This window comes from Saccostrea cucullata, unplaced genomic scaffold (genome assembly GCF_032062105.1).
Source record: "Saccostrea cucullata isolate Sc308-1 unplaced genomic scaffold, CSIRO_AGI_Scuc_v1 ctg2335, whole genome shotgun sequence".
NCBI classification, from domain to species: Eukaryota; Metazoa; Mollusca; class Bivalvia; order Ostreida; family Ostreidae; genus Saccostrea; species Saccostrea cuccullata.
The window spans coordinates 30,621-52,078 of NW_026936508.1; the positions used below are offsets into that span (position 1 = coordinate 30,621).

The 21,458-nt window shown below is 33.4% G+C and overlaps 1 protein-coding gene across 1 annotated transcript; it reads left to right on the forward strand.

Annotated features, from left to right (window-relative positions):
* Positions 1-199: 199 nt before the first annotated feature.
* LOC134245744 (carnitine O-palmitoyltransferase 1, liver isoform-like) lies at positions 200-21,395 on the forward strand. The gene is made up of 16 exons (XM_062728001.1): positions 200-429; positions 5,946-6,100; positions 6,458-6,580; positions 7,349-7,652; positions 8,086-8,190; positions 8,293-8,424; positions 8,775-8,829; positions 9,973-10,102; positions 12,685-12,824; positions 13,109-13,308; positions 14,480-14,633; positions 14,862-14,933; positions 15,289-15,449; positions 15,673-15,829; positions 16,452-16,568; positions 17,307-21,395. The coding sequence occupies exons 1-16, from the start codon at positions 305-307 to the stop codon at positions 17,496-17,498; spliced, it is 2,322 nt and encodes a 773-aa protein (XP_062583985.1). The 5' UTR covers positions 200-304; the 3' UTR covers positions 17,499-21,395.
* Positions 21,396-21,458: the final 63 nt, after the last annotated feature.

The window sequence follows — 21,458 nt, forward strand, 5'->3', positions numbered from 1 at the left end:
GTGAACTGATAAAACGAAACTTAAGACCATTTAAATTTTGTATATAATTCTGCAGAATAATATCTTGATTGGCAAAAGATACTAAAATGAAAAGTCTTGCTACTTAAGGTCGAGAAATCGTTCAATTTATTGGCTATTAAAAAATATTAAGATTTTCGTTTTGTTAATAAATTTCCATGCAATCGTAGATTTCACATTTTCCTCAGCATAAACAGACGGACGACACAAAGCGAAGTCGTTGAGCTTCTTTGACAAAACACAGAGCCGTCGTTGTAGACGTGGTGTTTATATTCTGAGGGTATCGATGGCTGAGGCGAGATGTGCCGTGCACGAACCCTCGGTCCCGCATGTGGCTTCGGAGGAGGAATATCAGAGAAACATTTACAACGAATGGCGAAGGTCGCTCGTCCGCCGATTCTACAGAACCAGGTATATAGAGATCGATACAGGTGATTGGTTATATTTACCAGAATCTGTATCCGTTACAGACATGCCAATTTTGTTATTGGTACTTTGATGAAAATTCTGACAATATATTTTTTTTGAAGAATGAATTACAAAGCATGCCTTATCATGTGTATTGGGAAATACTTGGATTACAGTAGCAATGTCCACTTCTTGGTAACCGACTTTTGTCTAGTGTTTTTTTTTTTTAAAGTTGTCGAATAATGGGAAATGATAAACACTAATACATTTAGCCTAATTGTTGATTTGAAATGTTTGCACACAATAGAAAATTACCTTTTATCAGGGAAAAGTAAAAAAGAAATAAATATCATATATGTTATCTCAAAATGATATATAGGCTATAGTTTCTTTACAATGATACAGGAGAATTATTTTGTATTATATGTTATAATAATTTCTTGGTAGATCAATACAACCCTATACATGCTACTGGCCCTATGTATTTCAGATTCGAATAACATCTTAATTATATTTTATGACAATGTTGCTTCACCATTTCCCCATTAAACATAATGGGAAAAAAAATACATGAATGATATTCTAATAGTAAATCTAAATCATGCTAAAATTTTGAGAAAAGGGAGTTTTAATGCTTCGGTGTGGGTCTATAAATTTAAAATGATTAATTTGTGAATATTTTCATATATTCATGTGAAATCAGAAAAAAATGTGACTTTTTCCAAAATGTATTTATAGCGAGCGCAGCGAGGCGGCGCGAAGCGCCGCTCGCGTGGCGAGCTCAATAGACTAACGTGTACGAATGGAGGAAATTCAGGTTGGAATCTGCACATTGTTCCAAGAAATTTTTATGAGTCCACGTGAAAATATTCTCATATCCCAATAATCCTTTGCGGTGCATAGCAACATGGTGGCTAAAACATAGCAACAACTTACTTGAAAAAAAATACAAACAACGATTTATTGCAATCTCCATGCCACAAAACTATCGTTTGCGTTCTAAGTCAACAGGACTTTTTATTTGACGTCATACTTTCGTCACTTCAACGGCTCGGGTATTTCCGATTTTGTCACAAACTTCCGAAAAGTTTGGAATCTCGATCCCGATGCCTGGGATACGGAAGCGTATTAGGGCCGCAGCAGTATTTTTTTTAAAATTTGTTATAACAAATTATTAATTTGTTATAACAAATTATTAATTTGTTATAACAAATTATTAATTTGTTATAACAAATTATTAATTTGTTATAACAAATTACTAATTTGTTTAAACAAATTGATAATTTGTTATAACAAACTACAAATTTGTTATAACAAATTGATAATTTGTTATAACAAATTGATAATTTGTTATAACAAATTGATAATTTGTTTAAACAAATTGATTATTTGTTATAACAAATTGATAATTTGTAATAACAAATTATTAATTTGTTTACACAACTTGATAATTTGTTATAACAAATTGATAATTTGTTATAACAAATTGATAATTTGTTATAACAAATTAAGTAGTAGTTTGTTATAACAAATTATCAATTTGTTATAACAAATTATCAATTTGTTATAACAAATTATCAATTTGTTATAACAAATTATCGATTTGTTATAACAAATTATCAATTTGTTTAAACAAATTATCAATTTGTTTTAACAAATTATCAATTTGTTAAAACAAATTAGTAATTTGTTATAACAAATTAGTAATTTGTTATAACAAATTAGTAATTTGTTATAACAAATTATTAATTTGTTATTATACAAATATGGACTCAATGTAGGTCAATATGCATTTATAATGACCCAAGATGACAGATATTGTCCTCAGATACATGTAGTATATCGACCGAGGGCGCTAGCCCGAGGTCGATATACTTCATGTATCTGAGGTCAATATGTCATCCTGGGTCATTATAAATGCATATTGACCGTGCATTGAGTCCATATTTATTATATTATATAAATAATAATTTCCCAAATTTATTAGTGCAATGTATATCATCCTATTATTTACAGAGATAGTATTAACCATAAATAAGTTGAATGTAAATGTTTCAGAATTCATTGAATATTACTCAGAGGAAATTGTTTCGGCATAAATTTCCCACATCATAATAATGACGCAAGATATCTATCTCCGAATAACACAGAGTACCCCCTCCCCCAGATTGAGATTCGCTCTCATTTACACTTGCAGACGAAATGCACTGACAAAATATAAATACCTATGCCTTCTAAGAATAGATACATGGCATGCTTGTCTTATGTCTATATTTTCCTTAGTCTCCGTAATCGCGTAAACAGCGTCAAAACTCTGCTCGCTGAGTGGAAAGGTCGAACTCAACCATGAAATGGTATGTGCTTATTATTCCCGAAAAATATTCACAAATATCCTAGTAATTGGTTTGTATTATCAGTCTCAGAGTTCTTCACTATATGTCTTGATTTAAATTTTCCTCACCTTCCACTTGCGAACTTCCATGTTTGTCTAAATCGAAAGTGAAAACGAGGCAGCTCGTGCGAGTCATTATTCGCTTTCAGCGGTCGTTATCAAAAAATAAGTACTTCGTATTGACCAATCAGATTACCGGATTTCACAAAGTTATATAATATAACAAATTATCAATTTGTTTAAACAAATTATCAATTTGTTATAACAAATTAGTAATTTGTTATAACAAATTACTAATTTGTTATAACAAATTAATAATTTGTTTAAACAAATTAGTAATTTGTTAAAACAAATTATCAATTTGTTATAACAAATTAATAATTTGATATAACAAATTCATAATTTGTTATAACAAATTTAAAAAAAATACTGCTGCGGCCCTTATACGCTTCCGTACTGGGAAGTGATTTTTTACAATTCTTTTCTTCTTTTTAAATGAACTGGGGATAGGCAGTGCAAGTAAAAGCTGTGTAAGTTTTTTGATAGTAAATAACTGCGCTCGCCCCAACGGTCGCACCGTAGAACATATATTAAGAGTATAGCTATGCCTGTAAAGTGTAATCATTAGATACAATTATTTAGCCAGATGAGATCAAGCCATTGTAAAGTGTTTTTCCCTATCCATGCTATCTGGTGACTATCTCTGCTGGCTACATGTAACCACAGGAAATTCCTTGTTTTTCCTTTCGAGTGAAAACTTTTTTTAATCATTTTAATCAGGGAAATGAGATAGTTAACTTTTTAACTGTTCATTTTTTTTTTAATAAATGCCACAAAACCATGACACTTGGATATTTAAATTGAGAAAAATAGGGCAAATAATTATGTATCACCACAGAATTATGTATACAAGTAAAAGAATCATTAATGTCCCTATGTTCCTTATATATCTCAGACGCATTGGATATGGGAATTTATGGATCAAAAGTTATTTTGATGAACCTCTAGCATGCTATATAAATTTAACATGTTCCATTGAAAGTAAAAGAACAAACAGTCAAAACTTGTTTAGTCCAAACATGGATATTGGGAATTTATGGATATAGCGAAGTTATCTTGGATCCCAAACTATATAAATTTAACAAATCCCTTAAGAAACGAATACATGTATAAAATGAATTATCGATATAGCAAAGTAATTTCATAGGTCCCAGTGACTTTCTTATAACCAAGTTTTACTGTGCATAATTATCAAAATACAAATTAATTATTTTAGAGGTATATTTAATTTTTCCCTTTAATCTAACACTTAGTAACAAGATGCTTATTTAAAATATTAGATTGACACTTTCAAGACAGCTAGAAATTCTATTGTAAGCTGCGGCTTGGGAAACAAGGGGGTAGAGTTATAACTCAGTAGAAGGATCTGGCCCCCTCCCACCAGCATTACATTTTTTTTAATGGCCTTTTTATCTGCTTGATCTATTTTTCAATTTTTTTTTTAATTTCTAGACCAATCTGATTAAAATTAGATCTTTGATCCACTCCAGCTACACAAAGTGATCAAACTGGAGTGGATCAAAGATTTACATTTTAAATAGATTGTTTCTAGACCCCCTTCTCTCTCTCTCTTTTTTTTTTGCAGGGGGGGGAGGTAGTCAAACTGTAATTAATACTAGTATTGTCAGGATTTATAATGAATAATTATTGAATCATATGGTTAGTATTAATAATTATCATAAAAACGAGAATCAGGAATTATGATCATGAATTATTTAGTTGACTCTTAATCATGTTAATTTGCTTCATTTCTGTTTAATATGTTATTGTATGTGTGAGAGTGAATAATGAGTATGTTTGACACCCTTATCATTTGAACCCAGATACAGTTGATGCATACCTTTATAAGTAAGTTAGTCATATCATAGTACAGTTATCATATTAAATGATAATACTATTTTTTTTTTTTTTTCGAGATATGATAAAACTCGGTTATCAGAATACAGTAGTGTCACCCTGTCACATTGAAATCTCTGCCTCTGTTAAATGGGTTGCTGTACTATGTTAATATTAATTATAAGTCCTACTTATTATCATGATTATAGGGGGTCAAAGTACAATTGTACTGTACTAGTACTACATCGAAATATAAACCACTTATAGGCTATAGCACTCTTGCTAATGAACATGATGTATGTTCGTTTTGATTGGAAATCAGAAAAAATATATATAGGTCATCTTTTTATTTATGTAACCAAATGTTACAAGGGCAATGACACATTTAATGATAATAAATTATGCAAGATTTATATAAATCATTGTCAAATGAATAGAATAGATTTATTCTTTCAAAAATCCTCTAGTAATCATGGTAATCAGTGTGGTGCAAATTAAGTAAAAAAATATATTTTTTAATGATTTGCAAGATTTATCATTGTTTATAAATATTAACCACTGAATCAGATATAAAACTTGATAAATATATGTTATATATGTCTTGTACTGACTTGCCTTCTCTTTTAAGTTAAGTTGGGAATTGTAATTAATCATGTGACTTTGCTATACCATTAATGCTTCCTTTCTCATTGTTATTTCTTTTATGACAAAATTACAGACAAAATGGAAAAAATAGAAGGGAAAGAAAGAACAACAATGCTGTAGAAAATGACTGCTGAATAAAATGAATAGCTTGACGTATTGAGATGGGTAAACAAAATCGATATTTCAGCATGTTAAGCATATTGCAATGACAAAAAATATCATTATCATGTTGCAATACATATTTGTATATTGATATACATGTACATGTACCAACAAAAATGCTTAGACAGAGGAATTTTATCATTAAATAAAAAAAGGGGGAGGGGGAGGTAAGGCTAATTTTTTTTCAGATGTCAACTTCTTTCAGTACCAATTTCTTCTGGCATACAATGCTACATTTCCCTTATATTATTACTTTACCATAGTATTAACTGGGAGGGGGGGGTACTTCAATGAAAATATTTCATTGAAAATTTTCAATAGTAAAAGTATAAGCTCCCCCCCCCCCCCCTAATCCCCCACCCCGTTCTATGTGCCTGATACATAACTAGGTAATGCTGCATCATTTTTTTTTGGTATCCTTTAGAAACCTGCTGTACAATGGAATGTGGCCGACCTCTATATGGAACCTGGCAGCGATGGTGGTTATTTTATCTGCGATCATGATTTTGGATGCAGAAGTGATGCGACCAATTAATGATAGACTGTGGAAAGTCCATCACATGTTATATATACCTAAAGGTACAGTTTTTCTATTGGCCTCAATCTTTACCTTATTAAAAGTCTAGAAACCAAATAATGCAGTACATACAAATTTTAAAACAAAGTTGAGAAATATGTATTAAAAGTATTTCAAGTCGAATCAGTATTTTTATGAAACAAATCATAGAGAGAGAAATAAACAGATTCTAAATCCTTATATAGCTACTTCTGAAGGAGAATTACTGATCATGAGAAACCTATCAGTCTTGAATACTCGCAAAAATAAATTATATTAAATTTTTGTGTCATTGTATTTTTACCTTGATACAAAAATCAAAGTCTATTAAATTCATTCCCTGAAACATTGAATCATGTTTTTTTCCCTATTTATGACAGGACTTCCCCTGGTGGTGAATGTGGTTATTACTTCCTGTTTTGTGGGATTCTGGTTTTTCCTCATCAAGATCTATGTGCGGCGATATTTACTCCGGGGCCTTCTCTCCTACAGGGGCTGGATGTGTAAGTCTGAAAAATAAAGCAGGGACGGAAATGAAAAACATTTAAGGTTCACTATCTCTATAAAGGTCACTTATACAATATTCTACTTTTGAAATTTAATAAATGTAGATTTTAACATTCATGATATTCCAAGGAAGAAAAATCTTTAGTTATTTATTGTTATATTGCACACATTTTCAACCCATCTTGCAAGTAGGAGTGATTCTCTGATCAAAAAGTAAATGGACCATAGAAATAACTTTAGAATTTTGTGCTAAGACATTGAGATAAAAGAACATTATCCATGAAAAGTGTTTGTCTAACTGTCTATTTCATGTAGAATTGAATATATTTGTATTTAACAGATGAGCAGCCTAAGACCCACTCTATCAGTACTATACTGTGGGGTGTACTGGTCAATATTTTACTGTATTTTACAGATGAGCAGCCTAAGACCCACTCTATCAGTACTATACTGTGGGGTGTACTGGTCAATATTTTACTGTATTTTACAGATGAGCAGCCTAAGACCCACTCTATTAGTACTATACTGTGGGATAAGATAGTCAGTGGCTACAGACCCAGCTCTATTAGTACTCTCTGTGGGATGAGCAGCCTATAGACCCACTACTGAAATCACTATTATACTGTGGGGTGTACTGGTCAATATTTTACTGTATTTTACAGATGAGCAGCCTAAGACCCAGTCTATCAGTACCATACTGTGGGGTGTACTAGTCAATATTTTACTGTGGGGTTTACTGGTCAATATTTTACTGTATTTTACAGATGAGCAGCCTAAGACCCAGTCTATCAGTACCATACTGTGGGGTGTACTTGTTAAGGTGGTCAGTGGTTACAGCCCTAAGCTGTACAGTTGTCAGTCGTCTCTCGCCCGTATGCCGGTCCCCGCCCTCCGAGACACACTGACCAAGCTCCTGAAATCACTCGAGCCCCTGTACGGCGACGACAAGGAAAAGTGGAACAAACTAAAGAAAGATGCGGAGGATTTCGAGAAAGGATACGGACCAAAGTTACAGAGGATACTCAAACTGAAGTCATGGTGGTGTAACAATTACGTAACTGACTGGTGGTAAGTTACATGGGCTACTAAAACTAAAATAATGGTGGTGTATTTGACTGATACCTTATAAACCAACATGTATTTGCCTGCGAGAAATATCTGCAATCTGCTTAAAATGGAGCTATTGATTTTGCTTTGAAGAGAATGTTTCCTTAGTTATGAAAATTAATTGTTGTGGATTGATTCCAAACTGAAAATCACAAGTAAAAGATGATACAGAAAAAATTTGGTTTGCAGTCGCTTGGAAGTTCCAGAAAATGATAAAACTGAATTTGTCCTGGTCAAAAAATTACATTGCTGAATGTTATTAATTATTAAGTAAGATATGTTACTAAAGCAGAGGTTTTGATAGTATGACTTGAGTAAAAAGTGGTAAGTTACATGTGTTACTGTATATGCAGTGGTGTAACAATGTCACGACTGGCTATGCTTTATTTGACAGGGAGAAGTATGTGTATTTATCTAGCAGAGACCCCCTACCAATCAACAGTAACTACTACATACTGGATCAGGAACATTGGACCCCTTCCCCTATACAGACAGCAAGGTACTTGTACTATACAAGTATAAACTTCATTAACTTATTTAACTGAGACAACACAGTAATGTTGAAATTATATGTGATTATTGTGTTCTGCTTTGGTTCTAGGATTTCCAGCACAGTGTACAATGTCCTGAAGTTTAAACAGCTTAGAGACCGTGAGACACTTGAACCCCTGCTGATCAGACAGACCATTCCTGTGTGTATGGCCCAATACGAGAGGATGTTCTCCACAACCAGGTAATTATCTGTGTATGGCCCAGTACAAGAGGATGTTCTCCACAACAAGGTAATTATCTGTGTACCACCCAGTTACAACCAGGTATTATCAGTGTATGACCCAGTTACAACAAGGTAATTATCCTTGTATGACCCAGTTACAACCAAGTAATTATCTGTGTATGACCCAGTATGAGAGGATGTTCTCTGCAACAAGGTAATTGTGTGGATTACATAAAGTTTATCTATAATTAAAGAAAGATAAGAAGATCCCTGAATTTGACCAGTGTGTTATATTGTCTCTGTCAGATAAAATATGAGAAACATAATCTTTTAAATAGTTTGTTAATCAAATGTCTAAAACTTTGTAGAATTCCTGGAGAAGAGTGTGATACCTTACTGACGTATGACTCCACTGTCTCCAAGGTAAGGATTATCTCCCTTATGTATGTGAAGGAATGGGGAAAAAGAGCAGAATTGACATGTCAGTTGTGCTTTATCATGATACATTGTAAATATTGACCCATCAATTTTTTTGCATATGTATGCCTGACAATGTACAGTTAAACTCGTTTAGTACGAACACAGATATTGCGAAATATAATGGATATAGCGAAGTCATTTTGTCATGAAGTCATTTTAACTCACAGACATTTGTTTCTGTAATAAATTTTTGACCCAAAGTATAATAATAACACAAGGTATCTAACCCCAATTTACACCGCGTAGCCCCCTCCCTTAGAATCACGCTCATTTACACTTTCAGGGGAAATGCACGTGTAAACTGTTTATACCTATGTCTTCTACGATTATTTATCTACACAACCATAGCTGGCATGCTTGTCTTTATTTTCTTTTATCTCCGTAATCAGCGTCAAAACTCTACTCGCTGAGTGGAGAGTGAAACTCAACCATAGAATCGTATATTATAGTCTTGGGCAAACAATTAGACCTCTAATTTGATTGGCTAAAAATCTGTTTCTAAAATTACATCGGAAAAACATCGTAGTGTTATTATGGAAAATAAGACACTATGAAATTTTATTTATTCGATGCAATATTTAAAATCTGGAATTGAATTTTTAAACACATGCATTCTTTAATTTTTCTTTTTGCCCGAGATTAGCACATACCGTTTTATGGTTTAGTACGAGATTTTCTACTCGGTGAGTAGAGTTTTGACGCTGTTTACGTAGATTAAAGAAAACAAGGACAAGCAAGCTATATATGGTTGTGTAGATGAATTATCGTAGAAGACATAGTATAAACAGTTTACCCGTGCATTTTCTCTGCAAGTGTAAATGAGCGTGATTCAAAGGGAGGGGGCTACTCGGTGTAAATCGGAGTTAGATACCTTGTGTTATTATTATACTATGGGTCAAAAATTTATTACAGAAACAAGTGCCTGTGCCCTAACTCTATAAATTTTTTAAAATTCTGATACAGATATAACTAATTATGGATATAGTGAAGTATAATTTCTTAGGTCCCAGTGACTTCGTTATAACTGAGTTTTACTGTATAGTGTTTTGTTTCTATACTTTGACATGTTTTTCTGGATTGTTTCAGCACATAGCGGTGTGGAGGAGAGGTGTGCTGTACAAACTGGAAGTTTTTGACAAAAAAGGACGTCTCCTGACTCCAACACTGATACAGAAACAGTTAGAGTGGATAATACAGGACGCTGATAAACATACAGGTAAAGCAGGGTTGGAAATTACAGCCCGCCCGACCGCCCGAGACGGTCTGTTTTTCAGGCGGACGGGTACAAAACTGCTGTTGACAGCCCGGTGGTCGGGCTAATTTTAATAGCCAGATCTTGTTTTTATACTGAGAATTTATTTAGTTTATTAACAAAAATCTACAGACTACGTGGTGTATCTCACTAATTTATAAACCTGTCTGGTTTTATTACTGCTGAATTAAGTGAAACTGCAGGGCACCTGTTTTGCTTCTGCATCGAATACTCTGTCGGAACTCCTCTAGATTTTACACTCGGGTGTATGAAAAAGTCCATTGTTACTAAGTGCAAAACAGCTGGGCAGCTATCGATGTCTTGCCAAAGATGATTGTGTGAAATGATTTTAGATCTTTTTATCGTCAAATAATTTATTCATGCTGTACTGTGATACAGACATATTTTTACTATTTAATTGTCGAGTTTTTAACCGTCTAAGAAGTTATACGTCTTGATAATCATAAGTAGTTCAATCAGCATGCAGTTAAGTGCATATTTTTTTTTTTAGAAAAAGAATTTAAAATTGAAAACGAATTTTGAAGAGAACAAAATAATGACTATGCTAAGAGCTGAAAATCTTAAACAAGAAGAGAAAAAAGGGGGTTCATCTTTTAAAGGTTAATTGTGTAAAAAATTAATTTTTAAACTAGGTTGTTTAAATAATACCAGGGACCTACATTCTATAAGTCCCTGATAATACAAAGTAACTATTATAATAATGTATTTATAAGTTATAACAATGATTTATGAAATGTTTTTATTTCTAAAGAGTTTAATAATGATCAAGGTGCACCACGTAATCCAAGAACTCGTCTCCCTAAATTTCTCTGAGGGAGAAGTGAACTCTCCATTGATTTTGGGACTAGGTTGGTCTATGGAAGATTTATATAGATCACTGATGACTAGATTAATTAATAGTTTTAAAGCATGTTAAACTTAAAATATGCATCCCCTGGTTTATGATCAGATATGGTTTCCAATGTTGTGTAAAATGTGAAAATTGCAAGGGGATGTAAGTCCTATGTTACAAGTGTAAATATAAGCTTTATTTATAGTAAATTCATAATGATGAGCATTTTATCAGGACTGGTAGATTTCGAGCAGGACTGGTAACTTTTAAAAGTAGCCAGCCCTGTGGCTGGCTGCAATTTTATGCGAATTTCCAACCCTGGGTAAAGGGGGCTAACTCTTACTCCAGCACAATGAACTGACTACAACTTTATAGTACAAGTAATGTACATATACCGGTACATCATTTCAATTTTGTATGAAAATTTTTGAATTCTCTAAAGTTTACGTCTTTTTCCCACGGGGTCAAAATTCATGGTAACACATTTTCTGTTCAATTTGCCAGGAAAAAAAATTATTTACTAAATGCAGGGCTGTCACAGCACCTTTTGGTACAGGGACCGGGTCCCTCTATATTGGTAAAAATCCTCGACATTTTTGTCAAATTGGGAAAATTTTAAACATACCTTCATGTATTAAATTAACACCCCCCCCCCCCAAAAAAAAATTAATCATGAAAGCCATTTATCACTTTAAAAGTATACTTGAAAAGCTAAAATTTACAGGACATAAGGTCTGATAAAATCTATATTTAACAGACCAAACATTTACTTGCTAAGCAGGCTTTTTTCCGTATGATACAGAGACTGAAAAACGTGGGGAGGGGGTATTTCTTACTGTTTAATTGCATTTGAAATAAATTTAAAAAATTAGATTATAAAGAATAATTTATTGAAATTATCAAGTTACTAATAAAAATTTTCCTTTAAAATGTAATATCATAAAATTGCCTAGACCTACAATTTATGTCTTTTTTTCTGCCAATTCTGGTCATTTAACACATGCAAATGAAACAGAAAGTATCCAAGATTTTATTTTAACTTATAATTCACTTTAAAATTGTTAATTTATTTTATGAACTAACTCATAATGGTTATCCTTGCTTAATAATTAAAATAAGTTCCCCAATTCAATCTACGTATGACCTATCCATAGATCTCTATTCCATAACAGAGGAAATTCGAATTAGAAATAAACGATCATGATAGGGTTGTTGCAGATTAAAATCAATCATGGATTACTGCTAAATGGATCAAAAAAAGGATGTATGTGTGGAAAATTAGTTGTAGAAAATGCGTCTTTGGGAATTTTTAAGTCTGAAATTGGGAAAATCTAGCACTTTGTGCCATTGGGAATGGGTCCGATATTCGGTCCTAATTTGAGGGCAGTGACGGCCCTGAAATGCGTATATTACATGCATTGGGACAAATATCTGCATAAGAATTTGACTGCATATTCAACTTAAATTAATATGATCACTCTTTTAAATAATAAGAATTTATACGTGTGTAAAAAGAATATTGAATATACCAATTTGTTAACTCTGTAATTGACTTGTGTATTGTGTATTTTCTGTCCCATTGCCATTTGCCAGAAGGTCAGAAATCTGAAACACAAAACTCTCCAGGTAAAATCATCTCCATGTAATACATTATAGAAAAATAATTTTGGACAAAACATTTTTACACACACAGATTCCTACAGCAGAGAGGAGAAGATTCTGGCCTGTTTAACTGGACAGGAACGAGTTAAATGGTGGAGGATCCGAGATCAACACTTCTCCAGGGGTGTCAACCGCGAAACCATGGACATGATAGAAAAAGCCATGTTCTGTGTATGTTAATGTATGAGAGAGAGAGAGGGAGAAGAGAAAGGAAGAGAGAAAAAGAGAAAAGTGGGGCAAAGAGAGAGGAAAACTGAGACAGAAAGAAAAAGTGGGGGAAAGAGAGAGGAAGAAAAAGAAAGAGAGAAAGAGTGGGGAAAGTGGGAAGAAAGAGAAACAGTGGGGAGGGAAGAGAGAGGGAGAGAGAGAGATTTCTGATTTTTAACTGGAATGATTTAAGGTTCATTAAACAAAATGAAAACTTAAGGTTATTATAATAATATTTTACTTTTTAGTTAACACTTGAGACAGAGAAATACGAGACCATGACACAGAGAGGCCTCTATCTACTGTGTGATAATGACGGAAAGCTGTGGTACGATAAATGTTTTAACCTGGTCTCTTTCCCTGACGGAAGGATGGGCTGTAACAGTGAACACTCGTACGCCGACGCTCCGATCATAGCTCACCTGCTGGAGTACAACTTTACTGCAGAGTAAGTTATGACTGAATTATGACTAAACTGTAAACACTCGTACGTGGACGCTCCGATCATTGCTCATCTACTGGAGTATAACTTTACTGCAGAGTAAGTAATGAGTGAATGATGACTGTAAACTGTAAACACTCCTACGCCCATGCTCCAATCATCGCCCATCTACTCGAGTACAACTTTACTGCAGAGTAAGTAATGACTGAATTATGACCGTAAACTGTAAACACTTATACGCTGACGCTCCTCATAGCTCACCTGCTCGAGTACAACTTTACTGCAGAGTAAGTAATGACTGAATTATGACCGTAAACTGTAAACACTTATACGCTGACGCTCCCATCATAGCTCATCTACTGGAGTACAACTTTACTGCAGAGTAAGTAATGACTGAATTATGACCGTAAACTGTAAACACTTATACGCTGACGCTCCTCATAGCTCACCTGCTCGAGTACAACTTTACTGCAGAGTAAGTAATGACTGAATTATGACCGTAAACTGTAAACACTTATACGCTGACGCTCCTCATAGCTCACCTGCTCGAGTACAACTTTACTGCAGAGTAAGTAATGACTGAATTATGACCGTAAACTGTAAACACTTATACGCTGACGCTCCCATCATAGCTCATCTACTGGAGTACAACTTTACTGCAGAGTAAGTAATGATTATATTATGACTGTAAACATTGGTACGATAATCGCTCATATACTGGAATACAACTTTACTGCCGAGTAAGTTATTAGTAAAAATGGGCTACTGGATCTGTAAAGTGAAAGAGATAATAACTGTGACCTTACTCACCTATACAAAGTATTCAATGAACTTGACAGAAGTATAATTTATGAGCATGTGAATGGGTATTGTATGTAAGGGTAACCCACAAATCCATGAACATTTGGCCTCAACAAACAGTAATGATTTCACAGTATACCTGTCTCAAAATAAAATTATAAATTTCTTCAAAGATTTTTCCAGCTAAACTTGTAATATCTACAACTGCTTGAGTTAGGATATTTAAAAATCTCACTGACATAGATTTTGGTTGATAAGAGGTACTAATATCATGAATTATGTCATTTTGAGAGGATTTTAAAATCACTGAGGAACTTATAAAATGTTAGTATTTTTTGTGTCTGTGAAGTCAGATAAGAACTCTTCTGTGTTGTAGAGCTTTAGAGGAGTGTGGTTTCCTTAAGGATGGGTCCCTGCCTCCAAATCCCGAGGATTCAAACTACGTCCTCTCTAAACCCACGCGACATATATGGGAAGTAACTCCAGATCTTAGGACTGCCATTATTGAGGCCGAAAAAGTCTGCAAAATGGTATAAAATTTTATAAAAGTATTGCAAGAGAATGACAACCTTTTCTCAAAGGTTTTTTTTTTGTTAATAAATAATTCTCAATGAGAGATGGTGTTACTATTGAAATTCAAGTCAACAGGTAGGAATTAGACAATTTTTTCCCCTTAAAATTTATAAGTTTAAGAGTTAAAAGAGAGGAGACACATTTCATTCTATAATATATTCTGAGAGTTTTTTTTCTATATATAGAATTCAGATGACCTTGACCTTTGTCTGAGGGAGTTGACCATTTATGGAAAAGGGTTCATGAAGACCTGTAAGGTAAGTCTGTAACTCAGTGCCAAATCATACTGAAGGATGTATCGGTCAAGATGGAGCTTATTAGATAGTCACCTATTAATAAGTAAAGAATGTAAAGAAGTTTGAGAGGAAAGCAGGAGCTATTTACCCTAGGTAGCTTTCAGCATTTAATTTACAGGAGATGTGTTATTACAATTATTACTTTTTCTGATGGGCATATATAACATACACTGTGTGCAGTGATATTGTGTTAAATTTTATCTATTTCTGACAGTAATGTGTACATTAAATGTAGTGATACAAGGATATGATTGTGTGTGATGTCTATTGAACTACTGTCTCTGATGGTGATGTACATGTATTTTGTACACTACAGGTGAGCCCAGATGCATTCATCCAGATGGCGCTTCAGGTGACCTACTATAAGAATGCTGGGAAGTTTGCCCTGACGTACGAGTCCTCCATGACCAGACTTTATCTTCAGGGGAGAACGGAGACGGTCCGAACACTCAGCAATGACTCAGCAGCCTTTGTTAAGTACGTCGTCACAGGCCTCAGATCTTATCAAGTATTATCATGGCCCAGGAGTAATTGACGATAATTTTAGAAAATCTTTTGTTTTTATTGAAATGAGGTAAACAATGCAGATCAAGAATTTCCACAAGACTTTGTTTCCTCAAATGATTGGAAATTCAATTCTAGTTAATTTTGAAGTGTACATCCATTGGTCAGCTTAAAATATTTATTGTTTATTTTGTAGGGCATTTCTGGACAAATCTGTCCCTAAGTCTACGACCATTGATCTCCTGAGGAAGGCCTGCGACCGCCACCAGGATGCGTACAGAGACGCCATGTGTGGACGGGCCATCGATAGACACCTGTTTGGTCTCTACGTCGTCAGCAAGGGCATGGGCTACGTAAGTCATGAATGGGCTATGTAAGTCATAAATGGGCTATGTTAGTATTAAATTGGCTATGTAAGGACAGTGGACCTTCATATATCCGGATGCCAGATATCCGGGCACTTCAGTATCTGGACAATTTTTCATCGGAACAGAATTTTTTAATGTTATTTTGTCTTGTTTAACTGGTAATGCAGGTAACTGGACGCTTCACATATCTGGACAAATTGATTAGGAACCAAAGCATGTGGATAAATGAGGCTCCATTGTAATAAATTGGCTTGTTAGTAATAAATAAGTCATAAATGGGCTACTAAAGTCAGAAACTGGTTAAGTAAGTAATAAATGGGATAAATTAGTAAATATGGGCTACATAAGTCATCAATGGGTTATTTAAGTAATAAATGGGCTACAGAATTAATTATTGGGCTACCAAAGTAATTAATGGGCTATGTACGTAATATATGGCCTAAGTAGGTACTACTAAGCTAAATAAGTAATAAATTGGCTCGTAGGTCTTCCCCTAAAATTTCAATTCATTATTTCTGTTTAGTTTGTGTAAACTGAGTTTATATATTTATAAGACTATGAGCTAGACACCATTTGATATCTGATATGTGACCTTTTTTTTGGACAGGACTGTGAGTTTTTGAAGGAAGCTCTGACAATTCCCTGGACATTGTCAACTAGCCAGCAACCACAGCAACAGATAGCAACCTCACCAAACTGTAGTCTCCCTCAGTACAGACACGCTGTAAGTATAGCAACAAATATACAATAGATAGCAACCTATGAAATACAGACATAAGAATAGCAACCTCACCAAACTGTAGTCTCCCTCAGTATAGACACGCTGTAAGTATAGCAACAAATATACAATAGATAGCAACCTACGGAATACAGACATAAGTATGGCAACCTCAGCAAAAAAAAGCAACCTCAGCAAAAAAAGCAACCTCCCCAAACATCAGTCTCCCACAATACAGACACGCTGTAAGTATAGCAACAAAAATACAACAGATAGCAAGCTACGAAATACAGACATAAGTATAGCAACCTCACCAAACTGCAGTGTCCCATAGTACAGACAGGCTGTAAGTATAGCAACTTATGTACAACAGATAGCAACATACAAATACAGACACGTCATAAGTATAGCAACCTCAGCAACAGATAGCAACCTCTCCAAACGGTTTCCTACTGTACAGACATGCGGTAAGTATAGCGATTTCAGTAACACGGCAATGTACACAATACAAACATGCTGTAAGTGTGGCATGTAGTGTAATAAATATACATCTATAACATTGTAGTTTGGGTCAAATTTTGATACTTATATCCTTCGCTCTTTTTTTGCAAATATCCAAATAATATACTTTTTAGATGGATTGATTGCCATTGACCTAATAGCTCAGTTGATAAAGCACCTTATTACTGACTCGGGGGGCCCAACTTTGAATTCTGTTGCATTTTATTTTTTTTTTATTTTTAGCTGTGTCCTGGGGGTGGTTTTGGCCCGGTGTCAGACGACGGTTACGGCGTCTCCTACATGATTCCCGGGGACCACAAAGTATTCTTCCACGTGTCCTCCAAAAAGTCGACCAAAAATACCGACTCCACGGTGTTCATGGATCAGCTGTTTGAGACATTTGTAGAGATGAAGGAACTGTTCAGCCAGGTTTGATGACGGAGTTCATAGGTCATCCTCAGCCAATCAGTGATTTACTCTCAGATTGTACTTAAGAATCGGATGTTTTAAAGAGAGTTTGTACCTTTATTTATGCTCAAAAAGTACTTCAAAGGATTTAATGAAGATAAATGTTTTTATTTTCAATGTTATGTATTTTTGAGATATTTTAAGATAGAATTCAATTTTTTTTAATTTGATTTTAAATAAAGAATTTTTTGGAAAAACTTCTTTATCGCAGGGGATTTTTAATTAGCGTTTTGAAATAATTGTTATATAAAATGATAAGACCAAGATTTATTCTTAAATATGCACATATAGTTCTCCACATTTTTCTTTCTTTCAATATGTTGTCATTCATTTGTAATATAAAGTTTGTATATGGTATGTCCTCTGATGGAAATTGAGTGGTGTCACTAATTTAATTTTTTTTTTTATACAATTCTGCTTCAAGACAAGAAAAAACAAATAATCGCATATATTTATAAGTATTGTAACATTCCTAACCCATTGGGAATACGAGTGTGTTAACTTCGTTGGAAATTCATCATCAATGAATCAGGAAGAGATAATTAAATTCTAAAATGTTTTTTATTGTTTAGTAAATAGAGTTTTGTTTTTTTTTTTTTTAGAAAAAATGGGTTATTTTATATATCCTGCCTTCTACAGCCTCAGCTAATTAATTCTACAATTTTTAATTCTTTTCCAGTGATAAGCCTTGAGTGCCAATCATGATTATGATTTTTAATTTATCAGAGAAGTTAATTTCAATTTGTATGATTACAAAAGTCAGTTTTTGACATTTACAATAGATTTCAATATTTTACTGTAGTAGTGCATATTCTACAAATATTTTATGTCAGTTGTATCTAATCACCTACATATAAATTTTTTTTTGTTTGTATTTTAGATTTTTAATTTTGGACCATATTTGTAACAGTCAATCAGTTTGTACCTATGTATCTGTATTTTTGTTTTATGTCAATGATGATCCTTTTTGTTTTGTGTATACATCCTATACATTGTACAATTCCCAGTATTGTCAGCTATAGACTGTGTTATACCTCCGTCATTATTGTTTTACAGTCAAACCATAATACCTTAAACTTGACATAACACTGTTACAAAAGGAGCCAATGTTGATCAGAACACACCATGTATTGTCAAGTTATAAAGCTAAAGTCTGTGTTATACTTTCTCCTCATAACTTAAGTCATTAAGTTTTTACAGTCAAACATTGATTTACTATCAGATAAGTTACTTGTTTTAGAGGGTTTGTCCTAGTGTTTGAGATACTGTAAATGTATTATATTTAGCGTGTACAATATTTGGCGGATATTGACTTTTGAATAAGTTAGGAAAGATTTGATTTAGCGCTTTTCTTCTTATTCTAATATATGTGTATACGTGCAAGACATTTATCTATGTACTTGATTTAGCGGTTGCTGCAATCTGCCAAAGCCGCTAAAAAGAATACACAGCCAAATGTACCGGTAATACGTTTACAGTAGTTAGATTACACTGTATCCCCATTCTACAATGTACAGCATTGTCGGGTTTGACCTATTAGTGTTTGAGATAGATAGATTACACTGTATTACTATTCTACAATGTACAGTATTGTCAGCTTATACAGAAGACTGTTATACAGTATATCCTTTATATATCGTGATTTTATTTATTTACTTTGTACATCTCCAGCTTTGTGATATGTTTTCCCAGTGACTCTATCTAATAATTGTGTGGCTTTACAGTTGTATATAATATTAAGTGTTGAATGCCTAACATTATTGTATGGGTGTGAAATAATGCCATACTTGACTACAACTTAACTGAATCTGGATTCTGAAATTGTTCTAGTTAATTGTTCTGAAATTCTCACTCTCGGAATATGTGGAGATTTTGTAATGTAAGGTTGTCAGATATTTTCCTCTTTTTGAAGGGGGTTTCCAGAATTTAGATAAACTAATTCTGTATAACCCCCCCCCCCCCCTCACTCCAAAAAATCCTTTGATCATAACCATCTGTCAATCTAATTAAAATTAGACTTCTATTTTTGCTCCTCTTCTATATGCTTTAATACAAGCAACATAACAAAATATAGGAGTGCAAAGGATCTAATTTTAATTAGATTGTACAGTCTGTATATTTGGATTTGGTTTTGTTGTAGTCAAACTTGGAATGACATATTAAATCTTTTAAAAGCTATAACAGTTAACTATGTAACACATTCAAGTGAACAAGGGTGTCCTCCCTTTTATGAATGTATTTTTTTCTACATTGTTAATACAACATGTAAGTATTATTCAGATATTTTACTTTTTGCAACAGATAGCAGGTCTCAAAATTTATTAATAACAACTTTACACAAAGGAACTGACCACCAATCTGTCTCTCAGGTCTTGTTTTACACAAACCCCCCCCCAAAAAAAAAAAAAAAATTAAAGAGAAAGACATAACTTAGAAATGTATTTATAACATGAGGAAACTCAGGAGAATGAAGATGACATCATATTTTTATTTTGAGATGTATCTTAGGAGGGGCAATTTGTTTATTTACATGTAAAATTTACTCCATCATACCGACATATTACTATTATTTCATTTTAAAGAAGAAACGAGAAAGGAAATCATTTCAACGATCCCACATGGAATTCAAGTTGTAGTAAGTCATGTATCAGCCAAATGTAATGTAAAAATTGCATCCAATGTAAAAAAAAAAAAATGGGAAAAAACAAAAACACTGGCAAATTTATCCTATAATAAAATAATATCCTTAAGTTTTACCTATAGATTTACTTGAGCAGATCGTAGATGAATTATTTTGAAACAGAATACATGCAGCAAAAGAATTTAGACTAGACTAAAGCTAGCCAGGAATTAATGGGAAATGGGATTATGATTTAAACTGGGAAAGTAATTTATAAATCTTTAATATGATTAAAAGTGAAAGTAACTTATAAATCTTTACTGACTTGTTTTCCATCAGTGTATATATCTTATATTTGATGTTTTTCAAGCCATAGGGCTGTGAATTTGAAGCACATCATACAATGGGAGATTAATACATGTAGTTACTTAGGACAATTTAATGTTTATGGTATGTTTTGGTGCACAGTCAGTCACAAAGGTTGGATTATAATTAACACTCAAGCTCACTAGATTGTGTGTTCTTATATACAAATGAAGGGTAGGGATATCATTACTAGCAGATATTTCCATCCACGGGTGGTATATATATATGACCTTGTAATACTAGCCCCAGGGAGTGTTACGGGAGGTTAGTAATGCCATATACCCTTACAAGTGCTGTGACCAGGGACCTTGACATAGCCCCCAGGGGATTATGGGTAATTGTCCCATGGGTTTTATCTTGAAGGTTGGTTGGGTTGTAAAAGGAGGGGAATCCCCAAGAAAATCAAAATAATAAATACTCACAGAAACACATTTACTATTATTACTAATGAGCAGTTCTGAATTTCTTTATTAAGACTAGTTGTGTATACATTTAATATCATTGATCAATGTGACCAAGTTTTTACCCATAGATTTCAATTTTCATAAAAGATTTTAACAGATTGGCTATTGGAAAAGTTGATCATTTGTCAAATTAGAATATTGTTTTATAACTAAACTCAACTGCTTTCAATGTATGCATATACAAATGTACTTTTATTGAAGAACAAGAACAATTTTAAAAACTTTTTTTGAAATTCAAGTGTACAGATTGAAACAGAATGACGTTCATTTTTAAACAAAAATTATTTTAAGTTCCATTTCTACATGCACTTCAGTTTTCACCAGAGACTTATGTCTCTGTTTCACCTATTGTTTGGCAAGTGTATGTTGTCAGCATTGTAAAAACTTCAAAATAAAAACTTGTTGAAAATGGAATATCTGTGTCTGACTTTTTAAGCAATGACAATTGTATATATTAATGTTCTTTGAATGATTTGG